Raw genomic sequence first — 17,769 nt, forward strand, 5'->3', positions numbered from 1 at the left:
TATATGCTACTTGTCGCAAAGTGACGCATGCGCAACTCACAGCTTCACTTGTCGCAAAGTGAAGCATGCGCGACTCAAATCTGCACTCCTCACATTGGGCAGTGACAACCATAGACATAATAAATATGTCTATGGTGACAACTGTCCTCAACTATGCAACTGTTGTGGATAGCGCTACGGACCTCATTACCCAGAATGCAATGTGATGACTTCGGTTTGCTTAGTAAAGTGTTGTTTTACTCCGTGGCGTCCGTCTCATTAATTTTACAGTAGCCTAACTGCAAGGAAAATATCCAGGAAAAAACTAAATGTTTTGGGATAACAGTGTAAAGAACATACTGGAGTGTGGTGAAAACGGACAAGGCAGAACCATAGACAGTTAAGGAACATGCTTGGTCAGCTTCCTAATGCAAGAGTATATGGCTGCAGCCTGCAGCATCCCATCTCGTCCGTCCCGTCTCATCCGGTCCCGTCTCATACGGAGGTGTGTCCAACGGTAAATCCAGAGGGTCAAAAATGCGAAATCGCGAATAATTTTCCAGATGGATGGTTCTGTTGACAAGATAAATGCAGACTATCGTCGGGAATAAATAAACCTGCGTCAACTATCATGCTAATGAATAAATACTTTTAATATTTGGTTTTAACGTTTAGTTAAAAAAAAACACCCAGAGAGATCTAGAGAGAACTTGCAGTACAGGGTCGCAGGTCGGACTCGAACTAGAGACCGCTGCATCGAGTAGCTAACATTTAATTATGGGCACCCGCTCTACACACTGAGCTATCTGGGTACTTGAAAAAGAAAAAGAAACACTAAATATTTAAATATTTTATTAATTTGTGTGATTGCCGTTACTGTTAAATAAAAAAAAAAAAAAATATGAAAGTATTTTTACATAGCATGATTGCCGTTACTGTTTAGGTAACGGCAATTTAAAACTAAACAGTACATAGATAAATGCAGACTATCATACTGATGAATAAAAACACTTAAAATACGTGTTCGTCTATAAAAAAAATGCAGATGATAGGCAAACTAAAAAACCTTCTATAGCTGCAACTTTGATTTAAGTTAGGTTTGGTTTTAATTTCTTCCCCTTTCATCAATACAACACAAATACGATGAACCGCTGTGGAAGAAAAATACAATCGCATCTGGCCCAGACCGGGCAGCAGAGATACGAGTCGATACAGGAGGGTCCCAGAGACCCGAAGGCCGATGCCGCGGTAGTAGAAAACTAACCGCATTCTGCCCGGGTCCCAGAGACCCGACCGCATTCTGCCGGGTCCCAGAGAGCCGACAGCCGAGGCAGCGACTGTAGCCTAGAGCACAGTCGAATGCTCTCGCCATGCTGATAAGCAGTTATTTGCAGCAATGTCCCAGTGAAGTGTGAAAACAATATGAAATATACAATAAAAAGTCTTGGAAAGGTGTAACAGTTTATTTTGTAGTCTTGTTGTTGTGTGTGCAGATCGTGGATTGTTATCCCTCTCAGGAGATCCTGCCGTTAGTCGCAGAATCGGCTGCGTCGCTGATGCAGGTTTCATCGATGTAGCCACGTTAATATGAACAACACAAGCATAACATTCAGAATGAGCAAACTATGTATGGCAAAATGGTTACTTTAACAGTTTTTTTAACGTTTTTCAAATGATTGCAACAAATGTGGTCACGAATTTACCCGTGACTCCATCTGGAAATTATTCGCGATATCGTAATTTTGACCCTCTGGTTTTACCGTTGGACACACCTCCGTATGAGACGGGACCGGATGAGACGGGACGGACGAGATGGGATGCTCCAGGCTGCAGCCATACCCGTCTCTCCTAATGAGAACAGACTGCAGTGAAATCTGACATACTGGACACTGTAGGAGTTAACTAACTCTAGTAGATGGCAGTAGTGCACCATTTATGATGCAAGCTGCCGTCAAACCCCAATGAATAAGAAGAAGAAAAAGAAGCAGGAAAAACGCGGGGGGGCAGTAATGCACAACTTCAAGCTTAACCAACCACCAATAAACTCTGAAGAAGAAGACTAAGACGAGAGCCACACGAAGCCAAAGTTAACTGACCAGCTATTCTCAGTTTTGCACTAAAGTCTGTGCTTGTCGATTGTGTAAGTTTTGTCGTTAGTTATGTGGTGTTATTTCTAATGAATATATTCTCTTAGTGCAGGTCAGCGGTGTCCGTCAAATGAGTTAGCTAAGCTAGGTAACGTTAATGGTCAGGCAGAGGCCTAACGTTAGCTGGCTAGCTGCGGTTAGCTGAGCTCGACATTTTGCCGAGCTTTATTTGGACGGCAAGGAAGTTATCAGTGTTTGCTACATTCTTAGCTAACACCACGTTACATTAGTATTTGGTTGTGCAACGTTATTTGTTTTTTTGTCATTTAACGCACATTGCGTTCGGGTTGATCATCCGGCGTTATTAATGGCGACCAACGTGCTAGGGTTATGTGTGTTTGGCGTAACGTTACAGTCGGCTAAACTGGCGTGACACTGTACTTCAGTAAACATTTATCTTAAAGCCCTTATGGTTGTTTGTCACCTTGGGAATATTCTAGCTAAGTGTCACGCACTTAATTTGCTATCCAGCTCGTTTTTCTTTGTGACACGAGTTAGCAGTAGGCTCACATTTGTCTGTAACGTTAGAACTGACGCTGTCTACCCCTGAGGATTCGATGCTAGTTCGATTTCAACAGAGCCAGTCTTGTGTAACTGAAATAGGCTCAAAAGTACTATAGCTGTGTATCCCCAAATGCGTGAAACGTCTGTATGAATACTTTCAAGTGTTAAAACGTTTTGATCAAATTCATTCAAAAGTTTGAATGTGCGAAAAATCTGAACGAATAGATTTGAATTTTAAATTATTAATCTGTCAATGTCATGCATTCCTAATATGCCCAGCCTGAACAGGCTTGCAAGACACCATTATTCACAAAGAGATCAGAAACCGGGGTAGTAACTATAAAGTAAACCACCCTGTTTTTTTCCAAGCTTAAGAAACAAATGTAGGCAAATTATAAGCATTACAATTAAAGAACCATTCCATTCTGTCATCATTAGTGTACCAAAAAATAGATTTCATGTTTTAACTTGTTAAGAGACCTGTAACTGTGCATGACATGTGACCAAATGAAAAAGATTTGCACAAATAATTTCCAATGTGTGAGTGCATGAAGAAGAGTTGAACATCAAAGGTTTGCTCTAACAAAAACGTTTGCTGTTATGCATCTATGTGGTTATGGGTGAGATAGATGGGTGTACCTGGGTCTCACTGGTTTCTGCCAGTTCTGAGCTTATGTTACTGCTGGACATTTTACGATTTTGAAGAGAAATAAGCTTGATGTGTTTTTCATGTGCTGCACTAAGTTTCCTTGGCTGACCACTGCGTCTACGATCCTCAACGTTGCCTGACATTTTGCAAGTGTACCTGTAAGAATTGACGCTGGTTTGAAGGCAAAGTGCAGTAATTGCAACAAATACTGCTGCAGTTTAGATTTGAATTTTGTTTGCTCACTTTACATTTCGTAAATTGATAAAATATAATCATTATATTTTTGAAAGCATTCTTAGTTTACATTTTTTTACACCTGCCTCAGACTTTTGCAAAATACTTTATATTGAGTAGGTGGTTGCCAATGGGGGCAACCAGACCCCACAAAACTGTTGCCAATTGAGTCAATCTGGCTGCTAAGGGCAACCATTATTGTTGAGCCCTGACAGGACCTAGTACTTTTGTTGGTTGAGAGAGGCAGGGTTTGCTAGTTAGCTAATTAATGTCTCATTTGTGGTATGATAAACTGTAAACCAACTTTAGTTCCACAAATTGCTATTTTCCAAGCTACATCAGCTGTCATGTTTGGTTGCTGACGCAGACCCTTATTGCATTATGAAACCTGGATACAGTGTTTGATGCAGAGCCCTGTTCATTCCTATGAGAGTTGCTCATTAGCGCATAAAGCCATAAAGATGATTGTGCGGCCCGTAGAGCAGGCTGACTAGTGACCTCCACCAGCTGATCCAATACTTCCCGTTTAGCGCTACAACTTGAATGGGGATTAAATGATTTCATTGTGCAGCTCTTCTAGATTTTACAAATGTTGTTAGATCTAATAGATTAAATTCCAACTCAGTGAGTGTATAGAGTCATTTTTCAGGGGTTGTGACGCTCAAACTTTTTGCACCCACAAATAACGTAACTGCAAACCTTTTGTGCAAATCTTTCTTTCACACTCGCACATTGGAAATGATTTGTGCAAGTATTTTTCATTTGTTCACAGCTAAAGATCTTCGTATGGATTCAAAAACTAAATGTAGTTTAGATATTTTAACACACTTTAACTTGATCAAAACATGTACACATTTGAATATATTCATACAAAATGTGCATATTCAGATAAAGTGGTGCATGCTACAATACTTTAGACCCCATTTTCTTTGCATAGTGGTGATGTTAGTTGGTTTTGTCATGTCAGGCTTTATAGTACAGGGCAATTGAGACATACGTTTTTTTTTGTTACCGTTAAAATCGTTGAGTGATTTGTGAATCCTTCTTGGTGATGCATTTACATGCTGAAGTGAAGGGATGACAACGGAACTTTTGCATTCATATACCATATATGGAATACAAATGATGTCCAAATGAACATCCTGGCAGTTGTGTTGAATGTTCTACGAAAATTATTTTGCTGACTTCAGATGGAAATTGTTTTGCTTCATGGCAGCACGCTATCCTGAGGAGGAACGCTGATGAGAAGACGGTTACACCTTCTATGGAACAACTGTTATACTTCGTCCGTTTGCACCGAAGTATACAGAGGAGGAAATGTTGCAGAGCGGGACAGGGAATGGGCAAGAAGAGGGGACACTGACGCTATTGCATTAACCAGAACGCCAGTCTTTTGAACACACAGACCACAGCAGTGGTGTAGATTGCCAAACAATGCAAACCATAAGTGTTTTTTCAGCCATGAATGGGATGTTTTGGAAACTCTGTTATAGCAAGGTGGCGCTGCAGAGTCTTTTGAGTGTTAACACATGCTGTTTTCAGCGCTCTCCTGCAAATATGCTTTTAAAGTTTGTTTGAGTTGTGCATGCTTTGTAGCTAGTATTGTTTTGGTCTGAAACGTGGCGTCCTTCATGGAGCAGAGACTGTCCAATCTGAACTACTCATAGAAGGAATGTGTGTCAATGCCATGGAAATAAGTCTGAGGATAAAGCATTGTTTTACAAGCAAAATCCACATTACCGTAAGTTACAATGGTGGACGTGTTTTGGCGAGTTGAGCGCCTAAACATTAAATTTGAAAATTTTAATTTGGAAAAATATTAATCTAAAAATCAGGACTCATGCTTTGGGAGATTATTACCATTAAAAGATAATATAAGCATAATGTATTTAGATTATACATGCAAAATCACTGGTACTTTACCACACTGATATTAAAGTTGACCAAAAACATTATGTAATAATGGTTTGAATTTTTTAATGTTTGTGCTTTTTGGCTTGTGGTTCTGTTGAATGACAGATTTGGAGATGCTTTTGTTGGATCGTAGCTGGTAAATGTAAATGCCTTGTAGATGATATGCCATCAACGGTGACATTGTCCTTGCTGCATAGTAGCGGTGTCCCAGTTGAACTGCCTTCTTTCAAGTCTGCATTGCAAGACCTATTTTATGATGGATCGACAGCACTGTCCCATTCAGAAGGCCCCTTCAAACACACTGGGAAAATACTACCAAGTTTACCTGTTGTGTTCACTTTATTGGCTGAATAAGTGAAAATAGTTGCTGGTAAACTTGAATGTTTTGGACCTACAATTGTGATGCACAACACCTGGATGCAGCATTAATGTTGGAAGGGTCATCATTGTGGATTGTCACATTCTGGGAGGTGACGCATTTTCAGTCAATTAGCCTTCAGCCTTAGTCTGGCTATAACCAGACCAAGCCAAGTTCAATAAATTTGAGATTGAGCATTGGTCTTGGGAGTCTGCTCTATTTTCTCTGCACGAGAGGCGTGATGAACAGGCATAGTTCAAATGACTACGCAATTGGATAGTCCTTCAACCAGACCAACGATCCGGGTGACGTAGAAGCGACAGTGACATCAACGGATTTGCACTGCTTCGGTGGCTGCTATGTTGAATGTAAACAAGAAACTGCTTGGTTGCTACTCTATTGTCATTGTTAAACCTGCCAATAATGTGCCAAGTAGATAAGCCGGTTTGTGATTGGTTTCCGCAAAATTGCGAACTGAAGTAGGGCAAACGTGCAAGTTTCCAGACCAAGCTGCAGGACAAAATCAAATGGTCTGTAGAGTGGGCGGGATTTACCCAGTCTACGCTAGCCTTGCAAAGGGAACACATCAGTCAGCTGTTTTAAACAAGTGGCCTTTATCACATTTTATTTACAAGCTGAATATTTGTAATCCAGTTAGGCCAGTAGGGGCTTTCAGAACAGCTTATATTGGACTGCTTGAGTTGAATCATACATGATGAATTGGAATAGTTAACCTATGGGGCGGTTGATCAAAATGGTCTGATAAAACTGAAATAGGGAAAAAAGGTTCATTATTGTGCCAGATAGTTGATATTGTGCTGGAGCGTGAGCTACAGTATGTTAAATTGTTCTGTTCACACAAATTTGAATTTCTTGTCCGTCTTAATAGCGGCTGTTGTTGACATTGATCGTAATGGTGTCCCTTGTCTCTGATGTCCTTTGTTTCACATTGCTAATCCTGTTCAGTTGTTTCATTGGACTGCCAGGAAATTGACGCTGAGCTGGTGAAGCTCTGTTGGCAATAATGCTATTCTATACCCTTTTGTCTGCAGGTGCTGTTGTTTGTACTTCAGCATGGCGGTCGTCATCCGTTTACAGGGACTAAGAGTCACAGCAGGTTCTGAGGATATTCGCAAGTTCTTCAGTGGCCTCAAAATTCCAGATGGAGGGGTGCATATAATTGGTGGGAAGCTTGAGGAAGCTTTCATTATCTTTGCGTCCGATGAAGATGCAAGAAGAGCAATGACACAGTCAGGAGGTTACATTAAGGGTTCACCTGTTCAATTGCTACTTAGTAGTAAAACAGAGATGCAGAACATGCTCGAAAGAAGTACAACAAATGTAGAGCTAGATGAAAAGAGAGGACTTTTGGAGAACGCAAGACGTGCTAGAAGATGTGTGGATCCTGAGGCGGTCAGGAGATCAGCTAGCAGATCAGCTTATTCCCCTCCCCATCACCAGAGGGCTTCAAACACTGATGACTTTGTGCATGTGTTTCTAAATGGAATGCCGTTCTCTGTGACTGAAGAGGAAGTCTGTGACTTTTTCTTTGGTTTACTTATTGATGACATTGTCTTGTTGAAAAATGCACAGGGTGCCAAAAATGGGAAAGGTATTGTCAAATTTGCAACAAGAGAGGATGCACAAGAAGCCTTGAAGAGGGATAGGAAATATATTGGGTCAAGGTATGTGGAGGTTTCTACAACTACAGTAGACTTTTGGCGTCGGGCTACTGGTGAAGAGTCAATGGCTGTCAACAACTTTGAAAGGGATAGATCCCCTGTTCGCCATCAGAGGAACCCACATCGTGACAGGTCACAATCACCTTTGAGGTCAGTTTCTTCCGACGACGAGTACTGCGTTTTGATGGAAAATCTGTCCTTTGCAGTGGAAAAAGAAGACATAAAAAAGCTTTTTCGTAATGCAAAGCTTGAGGATGACCAGATCCTGCACTTAATTGGCAGTGATGGGAGAAGAACAAGATCTACATTTGTGCTGTTTAAGAGTCTGCGTGACTATTGTGATGCCTTGACTCCTGAAAAAAGGCAGTTTTTCAACCGATGGATTTCTACACGGCCAATCTCAAGAGAGAAAATGATCACCCTTCTGGAATCTCAGAGCATGGATGTCGGACCTTCTGGAAACTCAGAAATGTGTCAGGAGAGGCCTGCATCTTGCCCCAGTGATCCTTATGACTCAGAAAAAATGTGTATGTTTGTGCGGAACCTTCCATTTGATGTGCGGAAAGTTGAGATCATGGACTTCTTCCTTGGGTTTGATATCACAGAGGACAAGGTGTTTGTGCTGCGTGACCATAACGGTGCTGGAGTTGGAAAGGCGTTGGTTCTCTTCCGGTCTGAGGCAGAGGCTATGAGTGCACTGTCTCTCAATGGACAAAGGTTTCTTGGGTCAGAGGTCACACTGAAATGCATTTCACGTTCTCACATGCGGCAGTTGGGTGTTGAGCCACCAGTGGTTCAAGAGCCAATTGTGCAAGAGCCAATGCCAAGAGGAGAGCGGTACTCGGGCAGGAGAAGTGAGGCATCCTATCGCCTTGGTGACACGGAGTACCCTGATTTTAGGATTTCTCATGATGGTAATATACCAATGACCAATGCGCAGGCTCACATCCATGGAGGCGGAGATTATGAGCCCCATGCAGGAGGTCCTCATACTCCACAAGACAGAGGTAATGGCTTTCGGGGTGGCTTTGGTCCTTCAGTGCAACATTTTGACGGTCCCACTTGTGTAAAGCTGCTGAACTTGCCATTCCAAATCAAAAGTGAAGAAATCTATGACTTTTGCTATGGATTTCGCATTATTCCTGGATCTGTCTCCCTGCAGTATGACCAGAGAGGAAAATCTAAAGGCTCTGCAACTGCAGTATTCGAGTCCCGTCAGGAGGCGTTAACAGCAGTTGAGGAACTGAGTGGAAGACCAATAGGTCCAAGAAAAATACAGCTATTTCTTGAGTAAAAGTGACAATGCCTTTCATGGCAACTAACCAGCCCTAGCTGTGTAGGTTGGATATATACAATGTTGATTGAAACAAAGTTGATTTAAGGGACAAAATTTCCTTTTCTTTGTTTTTGTGATTACACAATACAATTGTGAATACAGGGAATGTAGTTGAGCTTTTTTTTTTTTTTTTTTATTGCATTTTCTTTTGTTAGGCAATATAGTTTGACTAAATTTGGGGTTTGTATGCATTTTTCATCTTAAGATGAAATACTAGATTTTTGGTTGACTTAATTTACAATATAGTGGAATAATGTATCATTGTACTACATGTTATGAAATGTTTTTTTATATAAAAATCTATACCTTTTTGCAATTTTTCTTTACACACCTGTCACTTGCAGTGTAAACACCTTTTGCTTGCCACATTAATCTTACTTGTATAAAGTGCAGGTTAATCACTAATTAAAAGGAATCCGTGATAACTTGTGATATTAGTTTAAATGGGATACCCGTAAATGGTTCTGTGTTTATGATAGTGTTAAGTGGGATATATAGTATTTGCCTGTTGTAAAACTAAATAGGACTACTGAGAATCTGTAATTTGTATTCATAAATTTAAAAAAATTGTAAACTTTCTAAATTTTATTTCTCTTATACAGTACTGGCGTGGATGTCTTAATAGTTATCTCATACGTTGCAGTGTGTTAAAGTTAAGGGTACAATATGTAACTTTTATGCATTAAAATGTCTAAAAACAACTTGACCAGGTTATATATTTTGAGTTATCCACTTCCACTATCCTAAATGTATCCAACAATGTTCAAAGCCAGAGAAATTTGTTAGTTCATTTTAATGACACGGGATGGTTTATTTAGTTGCCTGTTAGACCCTTTTGGCCTCCCTAGTTACTCTAACTGCTGTCTACACACGGGAACCCAGGTGATATGTTCTAACCCATGATTCATTAGCCAGTTGTACTGATACACAACAAATCGAATGCTAATTTAGCAAGCAAACAGACACTGCTTTTTCTGCCTCGCTCCCCGCCCTTAAGGGACTTCAGTCAGGATGAGAACAGACAGCCCACACGACACATCCACAGTTGAACAGCAGCCAGCCAATATCATTAACTTAAAACAACCCGAACCCAGACAGCACAACGCTGAGCGACTATGATGTTAATGGCAGTAACAGAAGATCTTAGGACCGTTAGAGTCAATGCGAGCGAGCAACGCGCTCCCTTTCATACTCTACACAGCGGACACAATTATCACGGGCAATGCATAAAATGCAATCCACTGCTTACGCAATGGGGTAGCAGAGACGGTTGATATTCAGATCACAATGGCCACTGAATAGTGCATCCTAGTGCCAATTTTTACGGTGGTAAAGTTGGTTTCATGCGGCTGTAGCCTACCTTTTGACCTATTCATGATCTTATTTTTGAAAAAAAATAAGCTGTGTAATGTGATGGGGAGTTAGCTAAGTTCACAAAGTGTTTTGACATGAATAGGTTAAAAAAGGTCAAGCTGAATAATAGATTCAAAGCATTTTCTTTTTTTACATATCAAAAATTTATAAAATCGAAGGATGGGTAAAAAAAGAAGCTTTGTGCAATGTGTAGGGGAGTTAGCAGAATTCAAAAGTGTTGTGTTTTTGATGAATAGGCCAAAAGGTGAAGCCGCAGAATAGATTTTTCTTATGTTGAATATAAAACTTCCAGTATAAAAACAACTTAACCAAGGTCAATTTTTTTTTCCTGAACATGCAGCTTAGCCAACACCGAAATGATGACAGCGGGATATCTCATTTTCATATGAAGGCTACAGAAGTTTGTGAAAATAACAAATGTAATTAACAAATAAAGCCAGTAACAGCATGTGGCCTATAATATCTGGAGAAAATAAAAAAAATGCTCATAAAACCGCATGATGTAATTCCCTTAACTGTATGGATGTCGTGCATCAAAATAGCACTTTGTTCCTGTGTCTCTATTGATCTGGTGCGTCCCACTTAGATTGCCTCCACTTGACTCCCTTCCTCGCGAGGAGGCCCGGGAGAGACAATAAGCAAAATGGGATGAGACGTAACATGAATTCGTCATCTGTTTGGACGGAATTAGATACTCCTTCAACTGCACGGCTTCCGGGATGGCTGCAGTTGTGTATCCTCGGGGCAAAAATAAGAGCTTGGACCGAGGAGGGTCTGTCGTTCTCATCCATGAGAGGGACAGAACGACTTCCGGTTCAGCCGAGGACCGAGGAGTCGAGGAGCTATCTGATAAGGGTGATGGGATTCAGCCCATGTGATGACACCTCCAACGCCAATAAACACACAGAAGAAGAAGTTGAGCAGGCAGAAAACCACGCCGAGGGAACTTTTTAAAACAGGTGAATATGTTAACATTAAACGTCTCTTCTCTTTAAAGTCCACCGACTACGTCGATAACTCGTTTATCTCCGGTATAAGTTATTAGGCCAATGTTGCAAGCTAGCTATTATGGTTTCGTAGAGTTCAAAGTTAGGCATCATTGTGAAGTTGCAATTGCCATCGTTTAACGTTTTATTTTTTGCTAATGTTAAAATGCGTTGTATGTTGTTAATCTTAAAATGCGAGATCTTGTACTATCGTTAGACACAGTCCCGACCGTTAAACGGATTCGTAAACGTAAAACAGAAGCGCTTGTGGTGCGCCGTTAAAACAGACCATGGTAACACAGATGTCTGCCATGAACACTGATGGGCTACAAGCATCTTCCCGCTAGGTTTACCTGGTTTCCAAAGTTGCTTCTTTCTTTCACAACTAAGGTTTCGACAGTTTTCGACAACTTGTTTTCACCGACATTTATTTATGTTAAGCTTGCTTACAGTTACCCTACTTAAAGTTAATGGGGCCAATTTAAGTCGTTTTTGTTGATTTGCTCACGTTAGCTGTTTTACTACACTCAACCTAAGACAAGCCCTGGTCAGTGTTAAATGATCGTTTCCTAGTATTTGTTATTTCTAAATAACTTAAGGTTAACAATACTGTCAAATTATGCAGGATATTTATGATATAGCAAACTAATAATAGAAATCCATTACATACCTGTCTGCTATGAATTGAGAAAGATCAGTTGAAGCCTGGCATCTGAATAGTAACGTCATGTGTACATGATACTTAAAAGTAAAAGAGTCTACCACTATTCCTGACATGCAGCCAGGGGCTGTGACCCACCTCAGGACCCCCAATGATCGGCAAACACCACTTTACAAAGCACTGATTTATAATATATTGAATCCAACGCTGCTCATGATATGTGTGATGAACAAGCCTTGTAGAGTGTTGTGGATTTAAAACATGTTTGAACCTCACTGACACAAGCTAGATGGAGGTATCAAGACGAAGGATCCTCCAAAAACATCTGGAGCCAGCAAGACCCCTGCGCCGCTGCATTCATGTTGACAGTGGTAAGCAGTCTGCACCAATTGGTCAAACTTCTAGGAATATCCAAGGTTTTGTATTGTGTTCATATATAATGGTATGCTCTTATAATATTGTATCACCTAATTTAGAGCCCATAATAAATACTGCTACATGTGGACAGGCGCTGATGGAGGAAGAGGATCAAGAGGTAAGAAATCCCAGAGAAGACAATATTTAAGGGTTGGAACTTACAATTACATTCATTATTAATTATGCTGTTGATTGTTTTTAAATCATTTGTAAAAAACTAAATAAAAACAAAAGCCGCAAATCCCATTTGAGACCTTTAAACCAGACAATGTTTGGCATGCTTGATAGATGACACAAACGACACACATGCTGCATATGGATTATCTAAATTGTTGTTGGTTCATTTTCTTTAGATTGACTAATCATTTCAATTCTTCAGTATTTTAGTGTGATTCACACTTTGCCTTTTTCTTTAATTAAAATAACTTTAAGTACACTATGTGCCTGTTAAACTGTTTATTTGGGCAACATTAAAGCTTTAGTGTGTTACTTTTTGTTATTAATGAACGTCTGTTACATACAAGCCATTGCCAAATGAGTTGCTACAAAACTAATAAACAATCAACTCCACACAACTCTCTGTATTTCTCAGTATGGCTATGTTCTGAAGGTTATGTTGTATGGAGACTTTCACGCCCAGAAACTCAAGTGAAGATAATGACCTCTTCTGAAGAGTCTATTGTTTTTTTAATCCTCCGTGTCCTCCATGTGTTCATGTTTATATCATGTGGACGGGCCAACAGTGTCGTCGTCGTTACTTAGAATTCTACATGGGGGAGACAGAAACTATGCACAACAGCTTTGTTTTCTAAAACAATTCTAATTTTCTTCTAATGTTATGCTTGATAGGCAAATATTGGCATAGAGCAGTTCTACAGGATTGTCAACCTCCACAAACAGAAAGAAGGTAAGACACAAAGTGCTTTTGGATGCTTTTCTGTTCTGAGGTTGTTTTTCCCAAATTGTGTATCTACCCTGCATTGACAGAATATCAACTTCCTTTTGCCTTTATTTTGATTTGCCTGATTTGAACTCTTGTCATGTTGATTTTAATATATATGCATACTGTACATATTAAAATATTGTTTCATAGGCAGAATATCTTACACAAGAGAATTTTTGATTGGTCTGGCGAGTTCTCCTGAGGCCAGAAAGAAACCGAAATTCTTGCCTGAGCACCCCATAGTCCTAATGGAGGCAGTAAGTTGGGTTTTGGTATTCAATTTTACTGGGGTGTCCTCTCTAAATAATAACTACGTGCTGTTTGGATTAAATAATGATTTCATACTATCTTAACAGAGAGATCTTGGGCACCTAAGGCTTCATGAAATGAGATGGAATGGGGGAAAAGAAGACACGTGAGTTTCATTTAATCACATTAACTCTGACAATATCAAACATGTTCTCTACAAGAACATGTTTGATATTGACAACATGTACTCTAACAAATGAGACAATCTAGATTATGATTTATTACTGTTTTTTTTTAAACTATCATTGGTCTTTGTATGATTGTACTGTACTTTATGATTTACTATTGCTATTGGGTTCAATGTAGTATCTTCATTAAAATTAAAGTGTATATATTACCATATCAATATATATTTTCTGTTTTTAGGGACGCAGAAAGGCATCACTCACCTTAAGACATTTGCACAGGTGTTCACTTCTCAAAGAGTGTTTCCGTTGTTTTTTGCTGAGAAATTAGTGAATTTAATTTAATTTATGACATTTAAATTTGCATGTTCATTATTTTTGTTTGAGACTGTTAACAGTTTGCAGTGAAGTTGCACAAAGTAATAATACTAAACACCACTTTATGTGCTTACGTGAGTATTGCATGTTTACATTTTCTACTGTAAAATTTTGGCTGGAGTGAAGTATTTAAATTTGTAAAAAAGACTTAAAACATTAACAGCTGTTTGTCAGCTGTGTTGGTAATGTTTTGTTTACTGGGGGGGGGGCATTTAATGCAGACTCATCATCACTTATATTAGTGATGAAACAAACCCTACCTGAAGTGACAGTGGTCAAAATGATGAATGTTTGTCATCAGCTGTATTAGCTGGGATTACATAGGAATTTTAATTTAATGTGTCTTACTAAATATGTTGACTTCTCTTATAAAGGAAAGTTTGACTAAACAGTTTTGTGTATTGGTATATTTTCTTTCTTGCATGAAATCTAAACTTTTTGTATTAATGCATTATATGACTAAGTGTAATATGAAAGATATTGCTTTACAAACAACACAGGGAAAAAACTGTGTCCTCAGTTGTAGGGTGTCTTTTTTTTTTTTTTAAAGCATATTTCACTATTATATTTCATTTTCAGCTTCAGATGGCAGCTGTTCTCACCATAAAGCTCTAATAAACACTCTACCTGCCCAGCACTAAACAGCTGACAAAGTTTTTGAACAGCTGTCAAAGATCTCCCCTTAGAGGTTTTGAAGACCATAACAGCATAAATGACAGTGACTATTGGGCCTAAATCCAATAGGATCTATAAATAGACAGCTGTTTGCCAACACATTCAAGATCTATTGATGGCAATATAATTGCAAACCTTGTATTCTACTTTTATATATTAACTGATATGGCCTCTCTCAACAAGAATAGATACATTTGCTAGATTTATCCCATTATACTCAACATTGCTACAAATCAATTTTCCACATGATCAAGCTTTTCCTTTCTTTCACCGCTTTCATATGCAGCAAATGAAAGGGAGATACAAATTCCAGACTACAGGTATTTCAAGATGTGGAACCACTGTAATGTATCGAAGGTACATATCAGGTGAACTGACTTTATTTGAAGTTATTCAGTCATTAAAGACCAGCTAATAAGCAAAGAGTTGAGTTAATCAGTCTTTAAAGTCAAAATTTTATTAAGATCTTTCACATCATTCTTTAGAAGTACCTGCTGTATTTACCTATGACATAACAGGAAAGGAGCATAGTGAGTCACTCCATTGTTCTGATGGGTTTGAGGAGGGAGGGTCCTATGTGGAGGTTATTACCACTGTCATCAAAATATAATCGAAGTGTATTATGAAGCTGCCGGAAATCATATGGCAAAATAGGGGTTTTTAGAACACGCTGTGCCTTTCCCTGCGGACATCGGTGAATGTGGTAACTGCACGTCTGCTCTTTAGTAACCTTTGTTCGTGACCGAGGCAGGGTAGTCTACATCCTATGAGCGTTCTAGTTATGGACATGGCGCTTGTGACGTGCTCCACGTCATGTCATTGTGGGCTGTAGGCTCACGTTACGGTGTCTACGTCAGGTCAGAGAGAGCGAAATCTTTTTTTTTCAGAAACAGAGGAAACGGACACTGGCAGTAAGACTATAACAGCAACATCCAAAGGTAAATGTCTTTCTAGTGTTTGTATTGTAGCCGTTGCGCTTGTTTATCCTGTTGGCTTATTTCAAAGGTAAAGATGGAGCTAAACTCTTTTTTCCCGCTGTGAGCGATGAAGTGCTGTGATGTCTGATTAAGAATCTACGCTAGGGTGTTTTTTAATTTTCATAATTGTGTTTTAGGTTAGGCTCATTTCTGGTCACACACGGTTAATCATAAATCCCCAGTTTGCAATTGTAACGTTCAGAGCTGGGCTGTTAGAGCGTGGCCTTGTTCTCGGTCATTGAATAATTTTGTTCGGACCGTAGACTGTTAATATATACACGGCTTTTCTTTTTCAGGAAGATGAATTCAAAGGACGACAAGAAGACCGATTTATGCACCAGGTAACTTTCTTCGATCCTAAGTTAACCGCTAGTTCAAACGTTTGTTTACATGGTTATGGATGTGTGGATACAGTAGGCCAGGCTGAGGCTGTGCTGTAAGGTTAAGTTTGGATGAGGAAAGAGGTGTAACAGTATATCAGGACAGGTTTTCTTACCAAGTAGCCTATTATTATTATTATTATTATTATATGTAAAATGTAGGTTTTGTAAATGATTTGTCTTGTAAATGATTTAACTACAAAGGAATTTTAAGTGTAGGCCGACTTTATTTCCACATTGTTTACAATTAATAATTAATTTGGCCGATAGTGTTACTGCTGCTCACCTAAATATATGGACTGTCCACTGTGTGGACCGGTAGCTGGAGTGGTGCCAGTTCAGCCCCTGGGCACTGTCAAGGTGCCCTTGAGCAAGGCATTGAACCCATTAGTGCATGTATAGTTCCTGTGCATGTGTGTAATAACTAACAGTGTGAAAAAAATGTAATTTCCCTTTGCGGGATCAATAAAGTATGTCTTACATCTTAAAATCACATTTTCTCACTTATTTATAGTATGTATGCACTCAGTTGCCAGTTTATTAGGATTACCAAGCTAAAACTAATTAATTCTTATCAAATTGTAAACGTCTGCAGAATAGAATACAGTTCAACAGTAGTGCAAACTATATCCTCCAAACTGTCTACACAGTTAAATCAACACTTTTAAAACAGTTTAAAAAAAAAAAAACCTGAACATTATAACCCACATGAAGGTAGATTTGGTTGAACTGACCTGGCATGGAGATGCTCCCATATCAGATTTGTTCAGCCTCTCAATGAATGAAGTGAAATAAAATGGCAATTCAGTCTTCTTGTCATGCTAGAACTGACCCTTTAATGTCTGTTTTCCCCCAAAGGCCTGTTTTTGTGCATAACCCACACCTGGACGCACTGAAAGATGACGTCCTCTACCACTTTGGTTTAGGAACTGGAACTCACGACCTTCCAACTATGTTTGGTGATGTCAAAGTAATTTATTTCTTGGGAAATAAATCACCTCCATAATAATCTTTATTCTGCTATTATTTTAATGTTTTGTGTGTTTTCCTTCAGTTTGTGTGTGTTGGGGGCAGTCCTTGGAGAATGAAAGCCTTCACTGAGTACATTGCTGCTGAGCTCGGTATGGAAGACCCCAATTCAGAGTACCCAAACATCTGTGCTGGAACAGACCGCTATGCTATGTACAAAGTTGGCTCTGTACTGTCTGTCAGTGTATGTATGACCTATCACAACATACAAATATTAGTAATCCTATTAATCTGTGCATTTATATTAACATACTACATATATGTGAAAATTGTCCTATATTTTGCAGCATGGGATGGGCATCTCATCTATTGCCATAATGTTGCATGAGCTAATAAAGCTCCTCCATCACGCCAATTGCACAGATGTTACAATTATACGCATTGGGACATCAGGTGGAATAGGTAAGCTTATTAATTAGAATATGTATTTAAAATGCCTGATAATACATCTGATGATGTGTTGCATTATCAAATCACGAAGACTGCTAACACTCAAAGGATGCTAGTTTCCCTGTGATCTTGTAAATTAACTTCTGTAAGAAACCTTGACTTGGACTCCCTGTGTGATAAAATTGTTGTTTCCATGAGATGGTTAGTGTGGTAATGCATACATCCTAAATCATTTCTCTTGGGGGAATTACTAAAATTGTTGCGTGTTTGTAAATTATAGTGTGGTCTATGCCTACTCTATCTGTAAAGTGTCTTGAGATAA

The 17,769-nt window shown here is 39.2% G+C and overlaps 3 protein-coding genes across 9 annotated transcripts in view; all 3 read left to right on the forward strand.

The window, feature by feature from the left end:
* The window catches only part of gra (granulito), a 17,908-nt gene extending 301 nt beyond the window's left edge, over window positions 1-17,607 (forward strand). Inside the window, exons 1-8 of one of the 6 annotated variants that reach the window (XM_032518138.1) lie at window positions 2,007-2,128; window positions 10,972-11,136; window positions 12,110-12,195; window positions 12,301-12,359; window positions 13,091-13,148; window positions 13,335-13,441; window positions 13,541-13,599; window positions 13,860-14,387. In XM_032518138.1, the coding sequence (XP_032374029.1) occupies window positions 12,114-12,195; window positions 12,301-12,359; window positions 13,091-13,148; window positions 13,335-13,441; window positions 13,541-13,599; window positions 13,860-13,887 (393 nt within the window). In that variant the 5' untranslated portion in view covers window positions 2,007-2,128; window positions 10,972-11,136; window positions 12,110-12,113 and the 3' untranslated portion in view covers window positions 13,888-14,387. Of the gene's footprint in view, window positions 1-1,058; window positions 1,072-2,006; window positions 2,129-10,971; window positions 11,137-12,109; window positions 12,196-12,300; window positions 12,360-13,090; window positions 13,149-13,334; window positions 13,442-13,540; window positions 13,600-13,859; window positions 14,388-16,459; window positions 16,472-17,597 lie in introns of those variants that run through there. The other 5 variants (XM_032518137.1, XR_004332388.1, XM_032518139.1 and 2 more) reach the window with 5 other exon arrangements.
* rbm12bb (RNA binding motif protein 12Bb) lies at window positions 3,747-8,916 on the forward strand. Its single transcript, XM_032518132.1, has 2 exons — window positions 3,747-5,189; window positions 5,260-8,916. Exon 2 carries the CDS (start codon window positions 6,860-6,862, stop codon window positions 8,759-8,761), a length of 1,902 nt encoding a protein of 633 aa, XP_032374023.1. The 5' UTR covers window positions 3,747-5,189; window positions 5,260-6,859; the 3' UTR covers window positions 8,762-8,916.
* The window catches only part of upp1 (uridine phosphorylase 1), a 4,395-nt gene continuing 2,107 nt past the window's right edge, over window positions 15,482-17,769 (forward strand). Inside the window, exons 1-5 of one of the 2 annotated variants that reach the window (XM_032518134.1) lie at window positions 15,482-15,609; window positions 15,945-15,989; window positions 16,887-16,998; window positions 17,083-17,241; window positions 17,345-17,459. In XM_032518134.1, the coding sequence (XP_032374025.1) occupies window positions 15,949-15,989; window positions 16,887-16,998; window positions 17,083-17,241; window positions 17,345-17,459 (427 nt within the window). In that variant the 5' untranslated portion in view covers window positions 15,482-15,609; window positions 15,945-15,948. Of the gene's footprint in view, window positions 15,610-15,657; window positions 15,990-16,886; window positions 16,999-17,082; window positions 17,242-17,344; window positions 17,460-17,769 lie in introns of those variants that run through there. The other variant, XM_032518133.1, reaches the window with a different exon arrangement.

The sequence above is a fragment of the Etheostoma spectabile genome, chromosome 6, assembly GCF_008692095.1.
Source record: "Etheostoma spectabile isolate EspeVRDwgs_2016 chromosome 6, UIUC_Espe_1.0, whole genome shotgun sequence".
In the NCBI taxonomy this organism is placed as follows: Eukaryota; Metazoa; Chordata; class Actinopteri; order Perciformes; family Percidae; genus Etheostoma; species Etheostoma spectabile.

Bases quoted from the DNA above. Each gene is read 5' to 3' on its own strand.
- rbm12bb (XM_032518132.1), top strand. From the start codon at position 6,860: ATGGCGGTCGTCATCCGTTTACAGGGACTAAGAGTCACAGCAGGTTCT.